Consider the following 19272-nt stretch of genomic DNA (forward strand, 5'->3'; position numbering starts at 1 on the left):
GCCAGCCCCAGTCCAGTTTACCCAGGGAGCAGGAGGAACACAGCCAGCCCTGGGGGACCCTGGAGGCCTCTGGCGGGTCATCCACCCTGTGGACCCCTGTGTGTGGGGGCTGTTGTCAGTCCACTCATTGCCTGACGCTGACTGCACCATCGCCAGGCTCCACGTCTCCTACTGGCTGTAGGGGATGAAAAGACAGGCGGCCTTGAATTTTTCATTCACTCAGCAACCATTCATGAAGGGCCTACTCTGCGTCCAGAATTGTGCGGCTACGGAGATGAATCAGGTGTGGTCCTCACCCTGAAGGAGCTGAAAAGATAGACAAATCAGCATAATGAAAAAGTGGCTTGTGTCTAATGAAGGGTGCAGAGGAATTTCTGTGGGAGTTCAAAGGAAGGGGAAATTAATTTGGGATGAGGAGTTTGGGAAGATTCAAAGGAAAGAGGGATTACTCTGGGTTTTTAAAGTACAGCTGTCTCGGTATCCACTGGGGATTGATTCCAGGACCTCCCTCTGATACTAAAATCGAGGACACTCAAGTCCCTTATGTAAAATGCGTAGTATTTGCATATAACTTATGCACAGCCTCTCATGTACTTTAAATCATCTCCAGAGTACTTCTAATACCTAATACCGTGTAAGTGTTATGCAAATAGTTGCTATACTGTATTTTTACTGGTATTATTTTTATTATTGTACTGTTGTTTCTTACTGTTTTTTTCTGAATATTTTCAATCCATGGTTGTTTGAATCTGCAGATGCAGAACCCACAGATGTGGAGGGTGGATTATACGAGCAGTTGAGGGAACTCACAGGTACCGATAGAAGGATAAATACCCCTCCAAGGCAGTGTGCAAGGAATAGCTGCTGGAGTGGTAGGAGTTTCTCGGGAAATCCGAGGAGAAAGGGAGCACTGTGGCTAGTGGGTCAGAGAGGGCTTCCTGGAAGAGGTGTCTGAGGGAGAGAAGAGCCCTGGTAGGGAAAGGGAGAACAAAGGACAGGGACAGCGTCGGCAAAGGCATGGAGGAGAGTTAATGGGCCAGTCCAGGACTGTACATGGAGGCTCTGACACCTTGTTGGGGGTAGAGAGGATGCTGTGACCACAGAGGTATGTGGCCAAGACAGGACAGAAGGGGCCTGAGGCCATGCCAGAGACTTAACTGGGACAGCTCTTCAGAGAGTGGGGAGATTCTGAGGACCTTGAGCGGGTCAGTGGCTGTATGCCCTCTTGGGGTCGCCACAGCCACACTGATTAGGGGTGAGCTGGAAGGGGCTGCAGCGGGAGGAGTCCCCTCCAGTGTTGACACAAGCATGTGACAAGAACATGGAGAAGAGTTTTAGGGGTGGAGAACGGCACAATCAAGGGGTTCCCCTTTTCTTGGCATGAGCCTTAGAACTCAGAACTTGGCAGAGGATGAAGTGCTTGGGGCTCCTGGGGAGAAAGACTCGATGGAAACGCAGGGATCCCAGCTTCCTGGGCATGCTGGAGGCATCTGGAGTCCACCTGGGTTGGAAGAGTCATTGTGCACTGAGGCCTCATGGATGGAAAGAGGGGGAAGCCCCAGGTCTCTGAACACGTCTCCCCATTTCAGCTCTGCCCTTGCTGTGGCCCCAGATCTCCCAGCCTCACTGTGGTGCGGCGCTTCTCTGCAGGGCAGTCCCCAGGGCTGGAGGATGTGCTGGATCATATTGTTCCTCATTAGGCAGCAGCTGGGACTCGGAGCATCCCAGCCCAACCAGGCAGCCAGGCCTAGGGGACGCAGCGCAGGCCATGAGCATTCGCTGCATATTAAGTCTTCAGCAAGCTGCTGTCCTTCATCCATCTGGTCCCCGCTCCTGGGACTACTAAAGAAGCGTGCTGTTTGGTAACTGCCTGTTGAGGACATGCTTCTCTGGTGTCCCAAGAGAGCCTGAGCCTCCACCTTGTCTTTCATGTCCACAGCTCTAGAGTCTGAGTACCTGGTGTCATCCTAATTATTACGATCCTCATATGTTTCCTGCCAGCCAACCACTGGTTGGGGCCATTTCCAGCCAGAGCTGAATCACTGTTGAAAACCTAATGAAAAGTGGTCCCTGAATGGCACGGGGGTTGGGAGGTAGAGAGGACAAGATTTTAGATCTTAGTGAGTTGGCAATGACCTGCAGAATAACTTAGAGCACAGAGTTCTGAATTAGATGCTGTGGGCAGGGAAAGAGGAATGGGGTGAAGAGAGGACCTCATCCTCCCCTTACTATAAGATTCCCACGTTCCCTATTTCCCACCTGCTTATTATCCCTCTATCTCAAGGTGTGTGCAGTGATGCTCTGTGAGCCGACTGTATGCTGTTACATGGCAGACTGGTGTCCAGGCCACCATAGCAAAACACCGCAGACTGGGTGGCTTACACAGCAGAAATGTTACTCAGTGTTCTAGGGGCTGGGAGTCCAAGATCACGGTGTCAGGCAATTCGCTTCCTGATGAGGACCCTCTCCCTGGTTTGCAGATAGCCATCTTGTTCTATCCTCATGTGGCAGAGAGAAAAAGAGAGTGAGCTCTGGTGTCTCTCTCTCTTTTTTTTTTCTGGAGATGGAGTCTTGCCTTGTTGTCACCCAGGCTGGAGTGTAGTGGCACAATCTCAGCTCACTGCAACCTCTGCCTCCTAGTTTTCCTGCCTCAGTCTCCCGAGTAGCTGGGATTACAGGTGCCCAACACCACACCTGGCTATTTTTTGTGTTTTTAGTAGAGATGGGGTTTCACCACGTTGGCCAGGATGGTCTCGAACTCCTGACCTCAGGTGATCCACCCGCCTCAGACTCCCAAAGCGCTGGGATTACAGGTGTGAGCCGCTGTGCCAGGCTTTTTTTTTTTTTTTTTTTTTGAGACAGAGTCTTACTCTGTTGCCCAGGCTGGAGTGCGGTGGTATGATCCTGTTGGCTTACTGCAACCTCCGCCTCCTGGATTCAAGTGGTTCTCGTGTCTCACCCTCCCCAGTAGCAGGGATTACAGGCACACACTACCATGCCTGGATAATTTTTTTTGTATTTTTAGTAGAGACGGGATTTCACCATGTTGGCCAGGCTGGTGTTGAACTCCTGACATCAAGTGATCCGCCTGCCTCGGCCTCCCAAAGTTCTGGTACAGGCATGAGGCACTGGTGTCTGTTCTTATAAGGACACTGATCCTATCAGATCAAGGTCCCATCCTGATGACCTTATTTAAACCTTCGTTTTGTCCTACAGACCCTATTTTTTAAGGCAGTAATATTAGGGGTTAGAACTTCAATATATGAATTTGGGGGGACCTGCTGAAGTCCATAGCACACTCTTGAATGTTTACTTTGCCAAAACGAAGTGGGAATAGATGGAACTGCTAGGCTCCAGCGCAGACCCTTTGGTGTGTGCTGCCTCCTGTGGTGCAGGTGTAATTGTGGCCTTTGTACACTGATGAGGCAGAGGCAGGCCCAGCGTGACTCTGAAACATGAACAACTACATCAAAACATTCCCAGTTCCCAGACCTGCAGCGGACATGCTCATTTTCTGAGAGATTATTTTACTACTTTATTTATCTTATTACAAGTGATTGTTAAATAGTTAGTAGGTTGTAGATGGAAACGTTGTAACAGTGAGCTCATTTGGCCCAGAGGGAAGGATAGCTGCCTCCACAGTCTAAACACCGTGTCACTGGGGTGGAGGGAGGACAGGGTGGAGGGAGGACAGGGAGAAGGGAGGAGGGGGAAGTTCCCTGAGAGAGTTTTCAGAGGTCCAGGGGCAAGCCTGTTGCTATTGGTGTTTTAGGGTTCCTTTACAGTCTGTAAAAGGAGGCTTCCTTTACAGTCCCTAGAAGGCTCATGCACGCTCCCTAGTGCACCCCTGCTTAGCAGCAAATCCTTGAGTTTTTTTTTAAAAAAAGGAAGACAAGCTGTGGCCAGGGTGCAGGGTCTGGAGTCAGACTGACCTGGGCTCATCTCCCTCCTCTGTCATGCTTCAAACCTGTGAGAACGGGCAGATCATGACCTCTCTGACCTCCAACTCCTCGTGTCCAAGTGAAGATAAAACATCCGCCTCACGGAATTGTTACAGAGATTAAGTGAGATAGTGTCCACTAAGTGGTTATGCTGACATTGTAGCTTAATGTAAAGCTCGTGTGTCATGGATCCAGTGTCTGTCTAACTTATGCTGGATGGCACTGCCAGTTCCTGACACTTTAAATGTCTCTTTTCCTTGTTCTACAGCTTGGCTGATTTTTTCCTATTTTTTATATATATATGTTTTGAGGCAGAGTTTTGCTCTTGCTGCCTAGGCTGGAGTGCAGTGGCACAATCTCGGCTTACTGCAACCTCCAGCTCCCGGGTTCAAGAGAGTCTCCTGCCTCAGCCTCCCGAGTAGCTGGGATTACAGACGCCCGCTACCATGCCTGCCTTTTTTTTTTTTTTTTTTTTTTTTTTTTTTTTTTTTTGCATTTTTAGTAGAGACGGGGTTTCCTCCATGTTGGTCAGGCTGGTCTCGAACTCCCAACCTTATTCGTCTGCCTCAGTCTCCCAAAGTGCTGGGATTACAGGTGTGAGCCACCATGCCCAGCCCCTATGTATTTTTAATAGCAAAACATTTTTTTCCCACATCAACTCTTATGTGGAACCCCACCCCCTAAAATGGATGCAGGTGGAATTGTGATGGTTGGAGCTGGTATGGGGCTGGAGATCCCAGGCAGCCTCCCCTCCACTTCTTGGAGGAACTCAGGGGCCTGCCAGGGAGCACCATTTGAGAAGCATTCCTCTAGGCTGCCCTGCTTCCTTTCTAGTTCCAAGGTTGTCATTCTTTTATGCCACGGTGTGACTGTCTCGGTTTCTACTCTCTCAGTAGCCACCTCAATCTAGTCATGCTTCCCTGAGGTGGGGGTGTGGGGGTGATTTAAATGTTCCCAGGCTCTTCAGTCACATTTATGGTGCTGTGGTCACTTCTACAGGTGACTGATCACCCAGGTGTGCGTGGACTTTGCTAGTTAATTCCCAGAAGTCCACTAGATTGCCTCGGACTTGGGTGTACCTCTGTAGCCCCATGCGTGGCCAACATGAGTAAATGACATTTAACTTTTATTATTCAATGAAGTTATGCATGTAAATAAATCCACAAATCAAGGAAAAAATGTTTTGCAATATTCTGTGTCCTGATGTTGGGTTTGTGGGATGGATTATAGTGAGTATGGAGCAATGCACAGAAAGGACATCATAGAACCTGGATCTCTGTGTCCACCAGACATTCAACGGCCATGTGTCAGTGAAATTTATTTGGCTTGATTCCCTGTGTTGCTTTTCTGAGTTCTCAACCTCTGAAAGATAAGGTTGATATTTCTGTTATTTCTATTAATATAATGGCTTTATTGAGATATAACTTGCATACCACATAATTCCTTAAAATGTATAATTTAGTGGTTTTTTCATATATTCACAGAGTAGTGCAACCATTATCACAATTTTAGGAACATTTCATCACCCCCAAAAAGAACACCACATGCATTAGCAGACACTCCCCTTTTCTCCTAACCCTAGGCAACCACAAATCTTTCTGCCTCTGTGGATTCAGCTCTTCTGGACATTTCATATTCATGGAACTGTCCAATATGTATTTTGTGTGTGTGTGTGGCTTTTTTTACTTAGCCTAATGGTTTGTTTGTTTTTTGAGATGGAGTCTCGCTCTGTCACCCAGGCCGGAGTGAGGTGACACTATCTCAGCTCACTGCAACCTCCACTTCCTGGGTTCAAGTGATTCTCCTACCACAGCCTCCCGAGTAGCTGGGATTACAGACATCATGCCACCACACCCGGCTAATTTTTGTATTTTTAGTAGAGACAGAGTTTCACCATATTGGCCAGGCTGGTCTCAAACTCCTGACCTCAAGTGATCTGCCCACCTCAGCCTTCCAAAGTGTTGGGATTACAGGCATGAGCCACTGTGTCCAGCCACACTTAGCATAGTGTTTTTAAGGTTCATTCATATTGTAGCATGTATCAGTACCTGCTATTTTTTATCATTGAATAATACTCCATTGTATGGGTAAACCACATTTTATTTATCCATCAATTTATGGACATTTGGGTTTCTTTTTGGCAATTATGAATAATGCTGCTTATATTTGTGTACAAGTTTTTGGTGATCTTCATTTTTGTAACATCTGCATCAAGAGAATTAAGAATCTCTGTAGCTAGATTTATTGAGTGCCTACTGCATGCAAGATACTGTGTTGAGCCCATGCCATATCCTGTAATCTTCACAATAGCCCAAGGCTCTCTCCACTTCCTTAAAAGTGAGGCAACTGAGGTCCCAGAGCTGTGGAGGGCTGGAGCTGGGATTGGACGCCAGTTGTCTGTGATACCATAACACTTATCCTTAACACTGCTCCCAGAAGTTGGGCAACTGTTGGTATTACACCACTGCAGTCATCCACACTGAGTAAGTCACACTGATTAAATCTGTGTGCTGTGCCACTTCCATACATTATCTTAGTGAATCCTCACACCAACCCTGTGAGGTTGTCCTACTCTTTCTAATGTTCAGTGAAGAAAGAGGTTCAGAGAAACTAAGTAGCTCACGTTGGCAGCATGGCCCATCGGTGTCAGAGCCTGGGGAGCCAGCATTCAGCAGTGTCTGGCAGCTGCTCCTTGAGACCACAGCCCTCCCTCACAGACCTGGCATCCTTTAACCCTCTCTCACCTCAGGGAGAGTTTCTCATATGTTCCGAATACCATTTCAAAAGACAGCCACTACCTGCCTCACTTTGTACAATGCCTGCTTACCTGTGTGCATGGAGACAGGTATCCAAGTATCAGGATGCCTGGACCTGGGGACCTCGTGCAGACAGGACCCCTAGTGGCCTGCTCTGGTATTACAGGGTTCCTGAGGCATGCATCCACCTTAGAATTCACTGCTGTATACCTGGCTGCAAACCGAGACCCTTCAGCTTGGACAGAATTTGCCCTGGGGGACGGTTCTGAGCATGGCAGGATGGAGAGAGACTTGGGGCGCTGCCTGGAAGAGGAAGGTGGCAGCAGGGGGAGGCTGGAGAAGGAGGAGGGTGACAGTAACGGTGGAGTACCAATTGTCTCCATGTGGTTGCCTGCCCACAGCTGCTATCTTGGACGACCCCATGGAGTGCAGCAGAGGGGAGCGGCTCTCCATCACCCTGGCCAAGAACCGCATCAACCGCGCTCCTGAGAGGCTGGGCAAGGCCAAGGTCGAAGTGGACATCTTTGAGCTTCTCAGAGACAGCGAGTACGAGACTGCAGAAACCAGTACGTAGACTGGGCAGGGCTGCCTCTTCCGTTGCTGAGGGGATGGATGAGCGGTGGTGTGAGCTGCACCCATCAGTCACCAGGCCTCTGAGATACCTGATATCGATATTTCCAGCGGAAGGAGAGGAACTTGAACCAGGAGGTCCTGTGAAGCTCTCAGCCTGGATGAGATTCCCAGGTTTTGTTGCGAATCACGTGTGGAGTAGAATTAAGACAGGATACCCATTCATTCATTCATTCATTCATTCATTCATTGCTTCATATATTGATTGATTCATCTTCTGGACATTTTGTCCACACGTCCCTGAATGAAATCTCGTGTGCGTGCGATAAGAGAGACGGCCAGCCCGAGGGTATCTTAGCCACTACACATCTGACTGCTTACCTTGCTTTCTTATGCTAAGGGCGGTGTTGTGGGAGAAACTGGGACTTGGGATGGAATTTGACCACTCACTCTCTGGGTAACCTCAGATAAGTCAGTAAGTCACTTATCCTATCCTATCCAAACCTCAGTTTCTTCATCTTTAAAAGAGGAATACTAGGCTCTATTTTGCAAGTCTTGTAGGTTGTTGTGAGGTTTGTTTTTTTTTTTTTGAGACGGAGTCTTGCTCTGTTGCCCAGGCTGGAGTGCAGTGGTGTGATCTCAGCTCACTGCAGCTGCCTCCCGTGTTCAAGTGATTCTCGTGCCTCAGCCTCCCTAGTAGCTGGGATTACAGGGGTGTGCCACTATGCCCAGATAATTTTTGTATTTTTAGGAGAGATGGGGTTTCGCCATGTTGGCCAGGTTGGTCTTGAACTCCTGACCCCAAGTGATCCCCCTACCTCAGCCTCCCAAAGTGCTGAGATGACAGGCGTGAGCCACTGTGCCCAGCCTATTGTGAGATTTAAATTATTTTAAATATAGGAAAATCTGTGAATTGCGGTGTTTTACAGGTGTACGTAGTAGGTCGCTCAAGTCACATATATGGAGCCCCTACTATGTGCTGGGTACTGCTTTTAATTCTCACCTAAGAGTTAAGTGTTATCCCCTCCACTTTAGAAAAGAAACTGAGGTTCGAAACCATTGAATCATTTGCCAGACCACAGAGCTAGTCAATGGCTGAGCTGGTCCTGGACCCTGTGTGCCCAGCGCACAGTCCACGACACCTCCCTGCAATCCTCCGGCCTGCTGTTCGTATTACCTTGACAACTTTACAAGACTAAGCCCAAGTTAGTGGGCTGGTGGCTTGTGGCTAAGCTAGAAATGGAACAGCTCCAGTTCAGAAGGCAGGAGAAGAGCCCCTCAAATCAGAGATAATAGTATCTATTCCCTAAAACTTTGAAGAGTCCCCATCTCCTCCCTTTCTAACTTATTTCAACCTTTGACCACCCTCGGTGGCAAAAATAAGTAAACAAAACAAAAGAACAACTTGCTCAAATACATCTGTTCTTCCATCTGAGGATCCAGCAAAGCTCCAGCCTGGGCTGTTAGGGTTGCAGGAAAATCAGTACATCCACACCGGCCCAAGCATCACATGTGGGGTATTGTGAGATCCAGAAAAGGTAAGAAGTGAGGCAGGCGGTGGCTCTGGAGACTCCCTAGCCTTTCTCCCTCTCACAGCTTCCTTCATGCTCCTGTGCTGTTAGATCCAGGCTCTTCCCTCTCTCTTAGTTTGGGTTCCCTGGTTTATTCATCATGTACTTGTCCATAATGACTACCCAGACCTGATGTACTCTCTGTTTATTCATTCAGAAACTTTTATTGAGCATTGACTCTATCTCAGGCATAATTCAGGATATCAGGCATTGGGAACAAAGCAGGAAATAAGACAGATGTGCTCCTGCCCTCAGGTGGTTTTCAGTCTCTCTTTAGGGCACACATCAGTGGCAGCTTCCCCCAGTGCCTCTTAGTGTGTGTCCCCAAGGTCTGGCTCTGATTGGACCAGCTCGACTTGCAGTGGGGCCAGTCTCACAAGTTGCAGGTGTTGGCCAGGCTGCCTAATAACTACCTTTGGAGAGAGTGTCTACTCCTGGTCCCTCCTGGTCCTATGACTGAGGGAGGGCCATACCATATAGAACAGGGCCATTGAGGCCAACAGGATCTATAGGCACAGATTCCTCCCCAAGAAGGCATGGAGGAACAAGGCCAGAATAGTCGCTCATGTATTCATTCAGTCAATAAGTGTTTAGTGAGTGCCTATTATATTTTATTCTAGGCCATGAGGATTCAGCAGGGAACAGACAAGAATCCTAGTTGTGATGGAGGTTAATTTCCAGTATAATGGAAGGGAGATTCAGATTTCCCAGTATCTTGCAAATGAAATCAGAAATGCCAGCAACAACTCCTTGTGAACCCCCAGTCCAGTCCACAGTGTTTCCTTGTCCAGGGGGCCAGGTCTCAGACAAGGGTCCAGATTTCTAAATAGTTCAGTAGTCCATACTTTGAAAAGCCAGCCCCTCTCTTCTTTGGTTCTTTGGGGTTTCTCTGGCAGAAATGAGGGAGCCAAGATTTGCCCATGATGGATGGCATCATTAGCAGATGTAAATTTCCTCTTTAGTGACCCATGCAGCCTGACTTAGTAAAGTCAATATATCTAAACTATTGAGCCAGATCAATCAGGGAAATAAAGGAAACGGATATCTTTATTCCACCTTATAGAACTTTGGGCATCTTTTTAATGGGCTTCTTTTAGGCACCAGGTATTTTCTTAGCAAGTGGCCCTCAGTTCAGTTTTTACATCTCAGTGTGTTTGAGGTATGATTAGCATTTGTTAGAAAAGGGAACTTCTGGAACTTCCCACTCCAAAGGCTTTTCACCTGAAGCCAGAGTGCTCCTCCGCAGTGGGTTTTAAACACTACCCAGGTAAGGTTCATTGAAAGGCTCCAGCCCAGTTCTTTCCCTCCCAAAGTAAGGGGGCAGGTGGGTTGCAGCTTAAGCACCTCCCACCTGTTGGCTATTGCACGGTGGGGCAGCGATTGTGTTTGGGGAAGGAAGGGAGGAGGGAGACAGGATCTCTGGGTGGAGGAGAGCCCACAGCACTGTGATCCTTCCTTTGGTGAGGCTGTGTGGTATACAAATTCAGAGCATGGATTTTAGAACCAGACTGACAAGCATTAAATCCTGGGTCTCCCGTGTATTAGCTGTGTGACGTAGACAGGCTGTTAAACCATTTTGTGCCTCTGTTTCCTCGTTCAGAAATGGGAGCGATGGTAGCATTGCCTCATAGGGTCACGGGGAACACTCCCCGCAACAGTGTAGGTGAAATGCTCGGCACCGCACATAGCAGGCCTTCAGGAAGTGGCAGCTGTGGCTTTTGTTGTTGGCTTTATTCTCTCACCCCACATTTGAACAGGCTTCCTCCCAACTTATTGCCAGCCTCCCCCTCTCTCTTCTGTTTCAAAGTTCAGCCCTACTTATGTGGCAGCACTGTCTCCAGGGCTGTTCTCGAGTGGCCTGCCTAATGTCAGCATCCATCGTCATTGGATATTCCCCTTCCCTTTCTAGTTTTCTGGGCTTGATGCATCTGATAGCTCTGAACCTTTGAAAGTTGTGCTGAGCCTCCTCAAGCCAGCTGCTGCCCAATGCCAAAGGCCGTGGTTTGCCCTGGGCTAGTGGCCCAGGGCTAATTCGCATTGTTAATTTAAAGAAATGCAAGTGGATCTGGGGTCCTGGACAATTGCCCTAACCCTACACCTGTCACCCTGTGACCAGGAGCTCGGCTCCAGGGGGATGAAAGAGACCCTAGTGATGACGTCTTTGACTGTGGCAAGCAGAGGCTCTGATTGAAGTTGGGGCTGTAGCACTCTAACAGGGCACAGTTGTGCCTTACTTTGAGTAATGGGGATTTCAGAAAGCTCCGTCCACATCACACTTAATGAATCCTATTCAGGGTGGGAGAGTCAGTTGAGGGAAGCAATGGTTATTTCAAGAATCAAAGATTATGAAGTGTATAGAAGCTAACGATGCTGGAAGCCAGAGGTCAGCCCCCTCGTCTGATGGTTGAAAGCGAGGTTCCGAGATGGAAAGTATCACATGGGGCATTAATTAATAGCCAGCCTGGAAACTGGAAAGATATGAGGAGGAAATCACCCCCTGTTCTCTTGGGTTCAAATAGACAGATTTTCATATAATGGGTTTATTTAAAGTGAGGGTCACTTGTAAAGCTTTCTCCAGCCTGCATCTGACATCCCCCACCTCTGCCCTTCCACCATTATAGCCCCAGGCTCTTCATGTTTGACTTTCTAACTCCTTCTACACAGCCCACAGATCTAAAATAACAGGGATGGACAAGACCTATTAGGTCAGCTCCTGTCCCACCTGGCCCTTCCTTTTTTTCCACCCGTGTCTCATCTGAGCCTCAGCCTTTCTTCTGCAGGGAGCTACCACAAGCGTCGCCCTCCTCCGTTCCTACAGATCAGCGTTTCTCCTGCGGCTCATGTATTTAAGCACCACCCTTTACCATTCAAACAACCCGAGGCTCCGTCCCTGCTGCTGCTGGAACCAGTTTGAGGTTTAATTTCCTGCAGACCCAGAAGCAGGGGCTTCCCTGTCAACCCCTCACCTGTGCCTCAGTTTGTCTCTGTGAGGCCAAGCATGCTATCAGCTGTCCACAGTTTCCCCTTGAAACTACAGGCGCCCTGGTTATCCGGGCCTCTCGTGGCTCCAGCGCTCAGAGGGAGCACGGTGCATAGTGTTCCGGCTCCCCGTGGCTGCACCTCCTGCACAGGCTTCTGAACTTCTCTCAGGCTCCACGAGCATGACCTCTGGTGATTCAGAGCTGCCTCTAAGAAGTGAGGGCCAGCATCCCTCCTTCAGTTCAACAGCATCAATTGAAGTTGGCTTAAGGAAAAAAAAGTAAGAAGCCAGAAGAGAAAGGCATGCAAATAGTGATGAGTCATTCAGCACACATTCCTTACTCCCCTTCTCGGAGCTACCCACATCATGGGCATGATGTGGGCTCAGTCATGCATTGAATAGCTGTACTTAGAAATCATCTGGTCCAACCCCTTCATTTTACAGATGGGGAAACTGAGGTTCAAGATCTTCTCCAGGAAGAAGTTCAGATGCACACATCTGCAAAATGACATCGTCTTAGGTGGCTCTCCAGAGAACGTACCAATGAGTGGCTCAGTCACAGGGGAGCAGGAGGTCAGAACTAGGAGGTAGGCAGAGCAGGCTATGGGGTCAGATGAGGCCCCTGGCCATATCTTAGAATGTTGGTCGATGAAGAGAGAGAAGAAGGCATTAGGTAGATGGCATAATAGCATGAGCAAAGGCTTAAGGCAGAAAAAAAAGGGATACATTGGGATGCAGTGACAGACAGTATGGCTGAAACAGAGTGTACGTGGGGGCAGAGGAGAGAGCCTGGCTTCAGTGTAGAGGAAGTTCTGGAGTTGGATGCACCAGGATTCTAATCCTGGCTCTACCAGCATCCTGAGCTTCTCTCCTATGCCCAACAGTCCTCTTCTGTAAAGTGGGAATAAGAAGAGTTCTCACTTCATGAGGTTGTTGTGAAGATTAAATGAGATGGTGCTTAGAAGACTTAGAGCAGTGCCTGGCATAGTGTGTACTCTCCATAAATGTTACCTAGTAGTAGTGGAATTAGCATAGTGACTCCTCCCTCTCAGGGTTGCTGTAGGAATTCAGGTGGCATGTGTGCCTGGCACTTGGAAAGCCCCAGTAAATGGTATTGCTGCCTACATGGTATCTTAGGACCAGGTGAAGGCTTTGCGTGATACGCTGTTGGTGAGGAAAAGTGATGGCTGTCTCGAGTTCTTGGACACCAGGGGGCCCGTCATGGGGCGAGGCACTCCCTCCCTCACACATTTCTTCCTCGGCTCCAGGGCCAGCAAGGCCAATCCATTTAGTCCGCTCTCTACTCCCAGAGAGTTCAGAATGGAATGCGTTCCTGACAGCTTTGGCACAAGAGAGGAGATGGTTCTTCGGAAGTGATTGAGGCAATTGTTTGCCTTGCCCTGGGACACCAGGGCTTTACATGTACTCTGTGCAGTATGAACAGGCTCAGAGGGAGACTGTACCCTCTGCTCCACTCAGGCTGCAGCATTGGGAAGTGCTTCCACATGAAGGACTCCCAGCCTCTCTCCAGTTCACAGCTCTGTGGGCCCTGCGGGGCCAGGGTTGTTTACCACCTGGGACCAGAGAACACTGAGCAGCTGCTTACTGTCAGGCAGGAGGATCTGGCCCCTGGGTCCATCCAGGAAGCTGCTCCTTCCCTGGATGGGGCTACAGTCAGTGGCACTTACCATTAACCCCTCTGAACCATCTGTGACACAGCCGCACCCTCCCCTCCCTGAACTGCTCTCTGTCCAGAGGAGGGACCCTGTGAAGACACAGGAAAGGAGGAAGTTCCACAACACCCCTCATGCCACCATCCCTGTCCAGCCTGGGCTTCTAAGGAGTCTCCAATCCATGCCAGTGCTAGCATTTTGAGAAGAAGTTCCTCCATGGGGCCACCATACCCCATCGTGGCCTTTTATTCCAGCAGCTGAGCCTTCCAACTCCTCCGCTGCCTGAGAGGAAGAGGTAAATGCATCTCCTTCCCTTCCTGTGCCTCCTGCAAACTGCTCACACGGCCAAAGCTTGCAGAATCAGCGTACAGGGGTTCCAGAGCTGAGGCCCTTTATAAATGATTTCCATTTCTACTGAGCAGGGCACCCTTCATAGGGAACAAAAGACCAATTCCCAGATCCCAGGAAATCCCTGGGCCGTAGCCGCTGGTAAGACCATAATTCAGTTCCACTGGACTCATTTGGGATCATTTCAGTTCAGTTGAGCAAACATCTATTGAACAATTTCTTTTTGCCAGGGCTGAATAGACACGATGCTAGTTCTCAAGGCCGTTTATGATCCACTGAGGGAGATGGACACATTGACAAATGTGTTTGAGGAGCTCAGAATGGCAGGCACAGGCCCACAAACCCTTGAGGCCTGAGGTGTGTGGAATCCGGAGTGAGACATGGGGAAGGTTGAGGGGCTGGGCATGGTGGCTCATGCCTGTAAATCCCATCACTTTGGGAGGCTGAAGTGGGAGGATTGCTTGAGGCCAGGAGTTTAAGACCAGCCTGGGCAATGTAGTGGGACCCCATCTCTACAAAAAATAAAAAATTAGCCAAGAATGGTGGCATGCACCTGTAGTCCCAGCTACTCGGGAGGCTGAGGCAGGAGGATTGCTTGAGCCCAGGGGTTCAAGCTGCAGTGAGCTGTGATTGCTCCACTGCACTCCAGCCTGGGTGACAAAGTGAGACACTGTCTCAAAAAAACAAACAAACACACAAAAACAAAAGAACGGTTGTGTGGTGCATGTACCATATATAAAGTTGAATCTCCAGTAATCCCATACTCAAACACATGCATGCTTACATTCAAATACTCACACATTGTAAATAGCTTTATATCTGTCTGTTGAGATCAGATTTTGCCAACAACTGAGTTTGATGAAAAACATCAAGTTTCAGAGCCTTTTGGACTTTGGAATTGGGAATAAGGAATCGTGGCCTTCTCTGAGAATTTATTTTCAGGAGGAACTTTCCTCTGTTGGGACCCAGCGTCACCAGGGTGCTTGGGACAGAAGCTGGCCAGGAATTCAGAGAGTAAGGAAGCTGCACTGTCTCCTAAACGCAGCTGACTCAGAGCCACAGTGTGCTGTCAATATAGGGAGGGAGAGAGGCCTTCTGGCCCAGGAGCAAGATCTGAGCTGGATGCTGAAGTGTGAGTAGGAGTTTGCTAGGCAGAGGGCGAGAGAAGGCCTAGACCATGGTAGTCTGGAGATGCTAATGAATCCTTTCTCAGATAAATGTTTTTAAATGAATAAAAACATTTTTATTAATAAAAAAGGACAGAAAATAAACAACAGAAATCCGATAAAATGGATAGGATGACTGTGAAAACCAGCTATATGGAAATGCAGTTATATTTTAGTAGTGGTATACTAATATATGTGCTTCTTCATTAATGTATTAAATAGCCAAGCCCAGCATCGAGTCTAACTACTACCATAATTTTGAAGTAATAATGAATATAACTGGTATTTCAAGATATCCTTAGCCCTGAAGTGTGATATGAAAACTTTGGTGATTTCTGTGGGAAACAAAGTCACAGGTGCTATTAACATACTGTGGTTTATTGCCTACATTCAAAATGGAAAGAAATGCTACATTTCACTTAGGGGTTAGAGAAAAGAATGATGCAATTCCCCCTGCAAGTGTTCACAGACCCCTGACTTCTACCCACAGACCCCAGGCTACAGGTTAAGAACCCCTGGTCTAGAGATAACCATTCGGGAACAGGATCAGGCAGGAAAATATGTACAGAGTATGTTCTAGGTGAGCTGGCATGGAGCGGGAGACGGCACGGTGGGAGAAGAGGCTGCAAAGATAGGACTTAAGGAGACCAGAGTCACTCGAATTTTACTTGCTCGTCAGAAGAATGCTTTTATTATAGCATTGTATTTTTTATAATATGTTATAAAAAGGAATACATGCTCATTATAGAAAGTAGTGAAATGAAAAAAGGGAAGAAAATAACTCAGTGTTCCAATGGCCAAGGCAATCTACAAACATCCCAGTTAATTGCCACTTGCTGGGGATGGCTGTGTGGTGCAGTGGTGAAGGGGCTGGTCTTTGGGGAAATGGGTGGAGCTGTTGAATCTCGACTCTGCTCTTTAATTTCTCTGTCTTGTTTTTGGACTTGTAGAATGAGAATGACAGTAATAGTACCTATTTCATCAGGTCATTTTGGGAATTAAATAAGTCAGTTCCTGTAAAAGTGCTTCGAATGGGCCATAATTAACACTCAGTAAATGTTGTCTTTAATAACATCTTCTCATAATCATTCCTCAATGTATAAGTATTCTCTGTATTTGCTTAGCTGTAGCCTTCGTATAGATATACATATAATTTTATATCCTGCTTCTGTCTCTTAGTATTATTACATAAATATTTTAATACTATTGTAAACTGTTCATAAGTATTTTAAATGCCTAAATAATATTCCATTTGGGCATACCACCCACATGTTATATAGCTGTTCCTTTATGATTATACATTTAGTTTATTTCCCGTTTTCCATGGAAGGTGTTGAGGGGGCCTCAGTGTGGTTCAGCAACTGTTTATTGGCCACATAACTCTGAGTCAGGTCTTGTTCCAAGTATGGAGGACACAGACGTAAATAAGACAGGTTCTCTGCCTTGGGGGAGCACTTCTATGTTTTAGGACTATAATTTGCCCCACCGTTTAAAGAATGGATTGGAAATGAAGAATCCTGGAGACAGAGAGATCCCTTAGAAGGGCAGGTTATAAAGAGGGGTTGACCTTGAACCATGGCAGTAGACGTAGGAAGGAAGGGCTGGCAGAGAGTGAGCAGGTCAGATGGTCGGAACCTGGTCCCTGGCTGGTAAAGCAGGTGGACAGCTTTAGTGAGGGAAGGCAAGAAAGAGGCCAGGATGACTGTGGCTTTGAGCTTGAGGAGCTAAGAGGAGTAAAGTAGAGTGGACAAGAGCGCTGGCTTTGGTGCTAGGTTGATCCCCGAGTTCAAGCCCAGTCCGACCTTATATTACCTGTGTGATCTTAAACAAGTTACTTAAACTTTGTAGGCCTCAGTTTCCCCAGCTGTAAAGTGGAGATAAAAATGAATTTTCCTCATAGAAGTATGGAGATCCAATCAGACTGTGAAAAATATATAACAAATCTGATACGGTGGGGATAATAAGAAAAGGGTCATGTAGCGTGTCAGGTACCATTCTAAGTGTTAAGTATTAATTCACTTTAATTCTCACAGCAACCTTACGAGAGAGATGCTGTTAGTATCTTGTAGGTGAGAAAACAGGCCCAGAGGTTTGGTAATTTGCTCAGGGTCTCACAGCTAGTAAGTGACAGAGACCCAAACCCAGACAGCCATGCATCAGACTCCAAGCTCTGACAGAACTGAGTGCGAGATGCCAGAGGGAAGGCCCTGTGGCAACATCCAGCAGGTGGTTGGAACTTGACTTTGTGACCCAGCACATAGATGAGAGTGCAGGGTCATCTGGGCAGAGACAAGGGTGGAGGCCGTAGGCAATGGTAAAATGGCCCAGGAAGAGTGAGTCATGGGTAAATCCCGAATTTGGTGGGTGGGAGAAGGAAGAGGAGTCAGCACTGAGAGAAAGACTGACTAGAGAACTGGAGGAAAATCCAGATTGGATGGTGTTAGGAAATTCTAAAGAACAATGCAATCAGAACAACAAGTGCTACAGAAAGAGAACAGGATGAGAAGGGATAACAGGTCATGGTGACCTTGGAGAAAGTGGATTCAGCAGACAAGGTGGGTGGGGGGACCTCCACTGTAAGAGGCTGAGAAGAGCTGGGTGTAGGAGTGGCTGGCTGCAGGGGGCAGTGGAGACAAAGTAAGTGGCTAGGAGAGAGGAACATGAACCCTGGATGTGGGTCAGGAGACTTGAATCCATATGCCAGCTCTGGCCTTGATTAGGTGTGTGACCAGAGCGGAGGCACTTCACATCTATAGGGTGCTGTGTCCTTACCAGTAAAATCAGGAGATAAGACCCCACTCCCACAAGGCAGTTGTAGGGATCTGATGGGATGATGAACTTAAAGCACCTAGCAGGCTGTAAGAGTTAAGTTGGCTGAGGTCACATGAGATAACCCCCATGGAAATAGCTTGGACTTTGAAGAGGCTCTTCAGAGATGAAGCCTGATCATCACTCCCTCGGCCAGATACTTAGTACTGATGAGTCTTCCAGTCAGCTGAGATTTTGGGATGTTGTGGGATGCCTGCCCAAGCCCTAAGCTAAGAGAAGACTCCGAGATCTATAGTTCATATGGTAAATTGCAATGCTGGGATTTGAACCCTGGTGTTCACCTGGCTGTGTTGGACTCTAACCCAGGAGAAAGCATCCACATGGCAAGTGTGGCTTTGCAGCTGGTTCAATAAGAAACCTTGTACTAGTCCCTTAACCTCAATTGCTAGCCCAGGGAAATTGCTCTGCCTGACTCCCAATACGAGTAGGAAGAAAATACATATGGAGTTAAGCCTTGAGTTTTGCAGACAAGGATGCAGTGGGAAGCTCAACTGCATTTTCTGAGGGGCGGCCCCTTGGCTCTGATACCCTAGTGTGTGCACTGAGAATTCTCTCCTGTCCTCTCTCCCTGTGTTTCCCTCTTTCTCCCGTCCTCCCTTTCTCAGTCTCTAGCATTTTAAAATCTTAGATTCTCTCCCCCTCTTCTGATTACACATCCCATTCCTTCACACATTCACTCAGCAAATCTGAGCTGGGCTTCCTACTTTCTAGAAGATACTGTGCCGGACACTGAAGAGGTGAGAAGTGGGGATTAGGAGTAAATGTGGCTCAGTTCCTGTTTTTAAGAGGTTTGAAATCTAGTGAGAGGAGAGTTCTAAACAACAAAGCAAAATAGATACAGTGTCTTAGACTAGAGGCATGAACCCCAGGCCTTGGGAGCCGAAGGCAGTGTTAATTCCATCTAAAGGAGCCCAGTGGCTGGGTGCGGTGGCTCATGCCTGTAATCCCAGCACTTTGAGAGGCCAAGGCAGGTGGATCACTCGAGGTCAGGAGTTCAAGACCAGCCTGGCCAACACAGTGAAATCCTGTCGCTACTAAAAATACAAAAATTAGCCAGGCATGGTGGTGGGTGCCTGTAATCCCAGTTACTCCTGAGGCAGGAGAATCGCTTGAACCTGGGAGGCGGAGGTTGCAGTGAGCCGAGACTGCACCACTGCACTCCAGCCTGGGTGACAGAGTGCGACTCCATCTCAATAAATAAATACATAAATAAATAAGCCCAGGAAGGTCTAAGGAGAAGGTGGTGTCGGAGCTGATCCCGGACAGGTGAGCAAGTGTTCAGTGCAGGAGGGAAAGGCCAGATCCCAGCCATGCTGGTCTGTCAGGACGGGACCTGCTCTGCCTGCGGGAGGGAATGTGCCAGGCTGTGGGACGAAGTGAACGGTGGGGGCATTGACAGATGAGACTCCTTTCTGCCTCTTGCTCTCTCCCTGCCTCC

General features: G+C 48.0%; 1 protein-coding gene across 6 annotated transcripts in view; it reads left to right on the forward strand.

Annotated features, from left to right (window-relative positions):
• LOC105476347 (glutamate ionotropic receptor kainate type subunit 4) overlaps nucleotides 1-19272 on the forward strand; it is a 484554-nt gene that overhangs the window by 289448 nt on the left and 175834 nt on the right. For 5 of the 6 annotated variants that reach the window (XM_071075720.1, XM_071075723.1, XM_071075724.1 and 2 more), the window contains one exon: nucleotides 7099-7263. In XM_071075720.1, coding sequence (XP_070931821.1) covers nucleotides 7099-7263 — 165 coding nt within the window. The other variant, XM_071075722.1, reaches the window with a different exon arrangement.

This window comes from Macaca nemestrina, chromosome 12 (assembly GCF_043159975.1).
Source record: "Macaca nemestrina isolate mMacNem1 chromosome 12, mMacNem.hap1, whole genome shotgun sequence".
In the NCBI taxonomy this organism is placed as follows: Eukaryota; Metazoa; Chordata; class Mammalia; order Primates; family Cercopithecidae; genus Macaca; species Macaca nemestrina.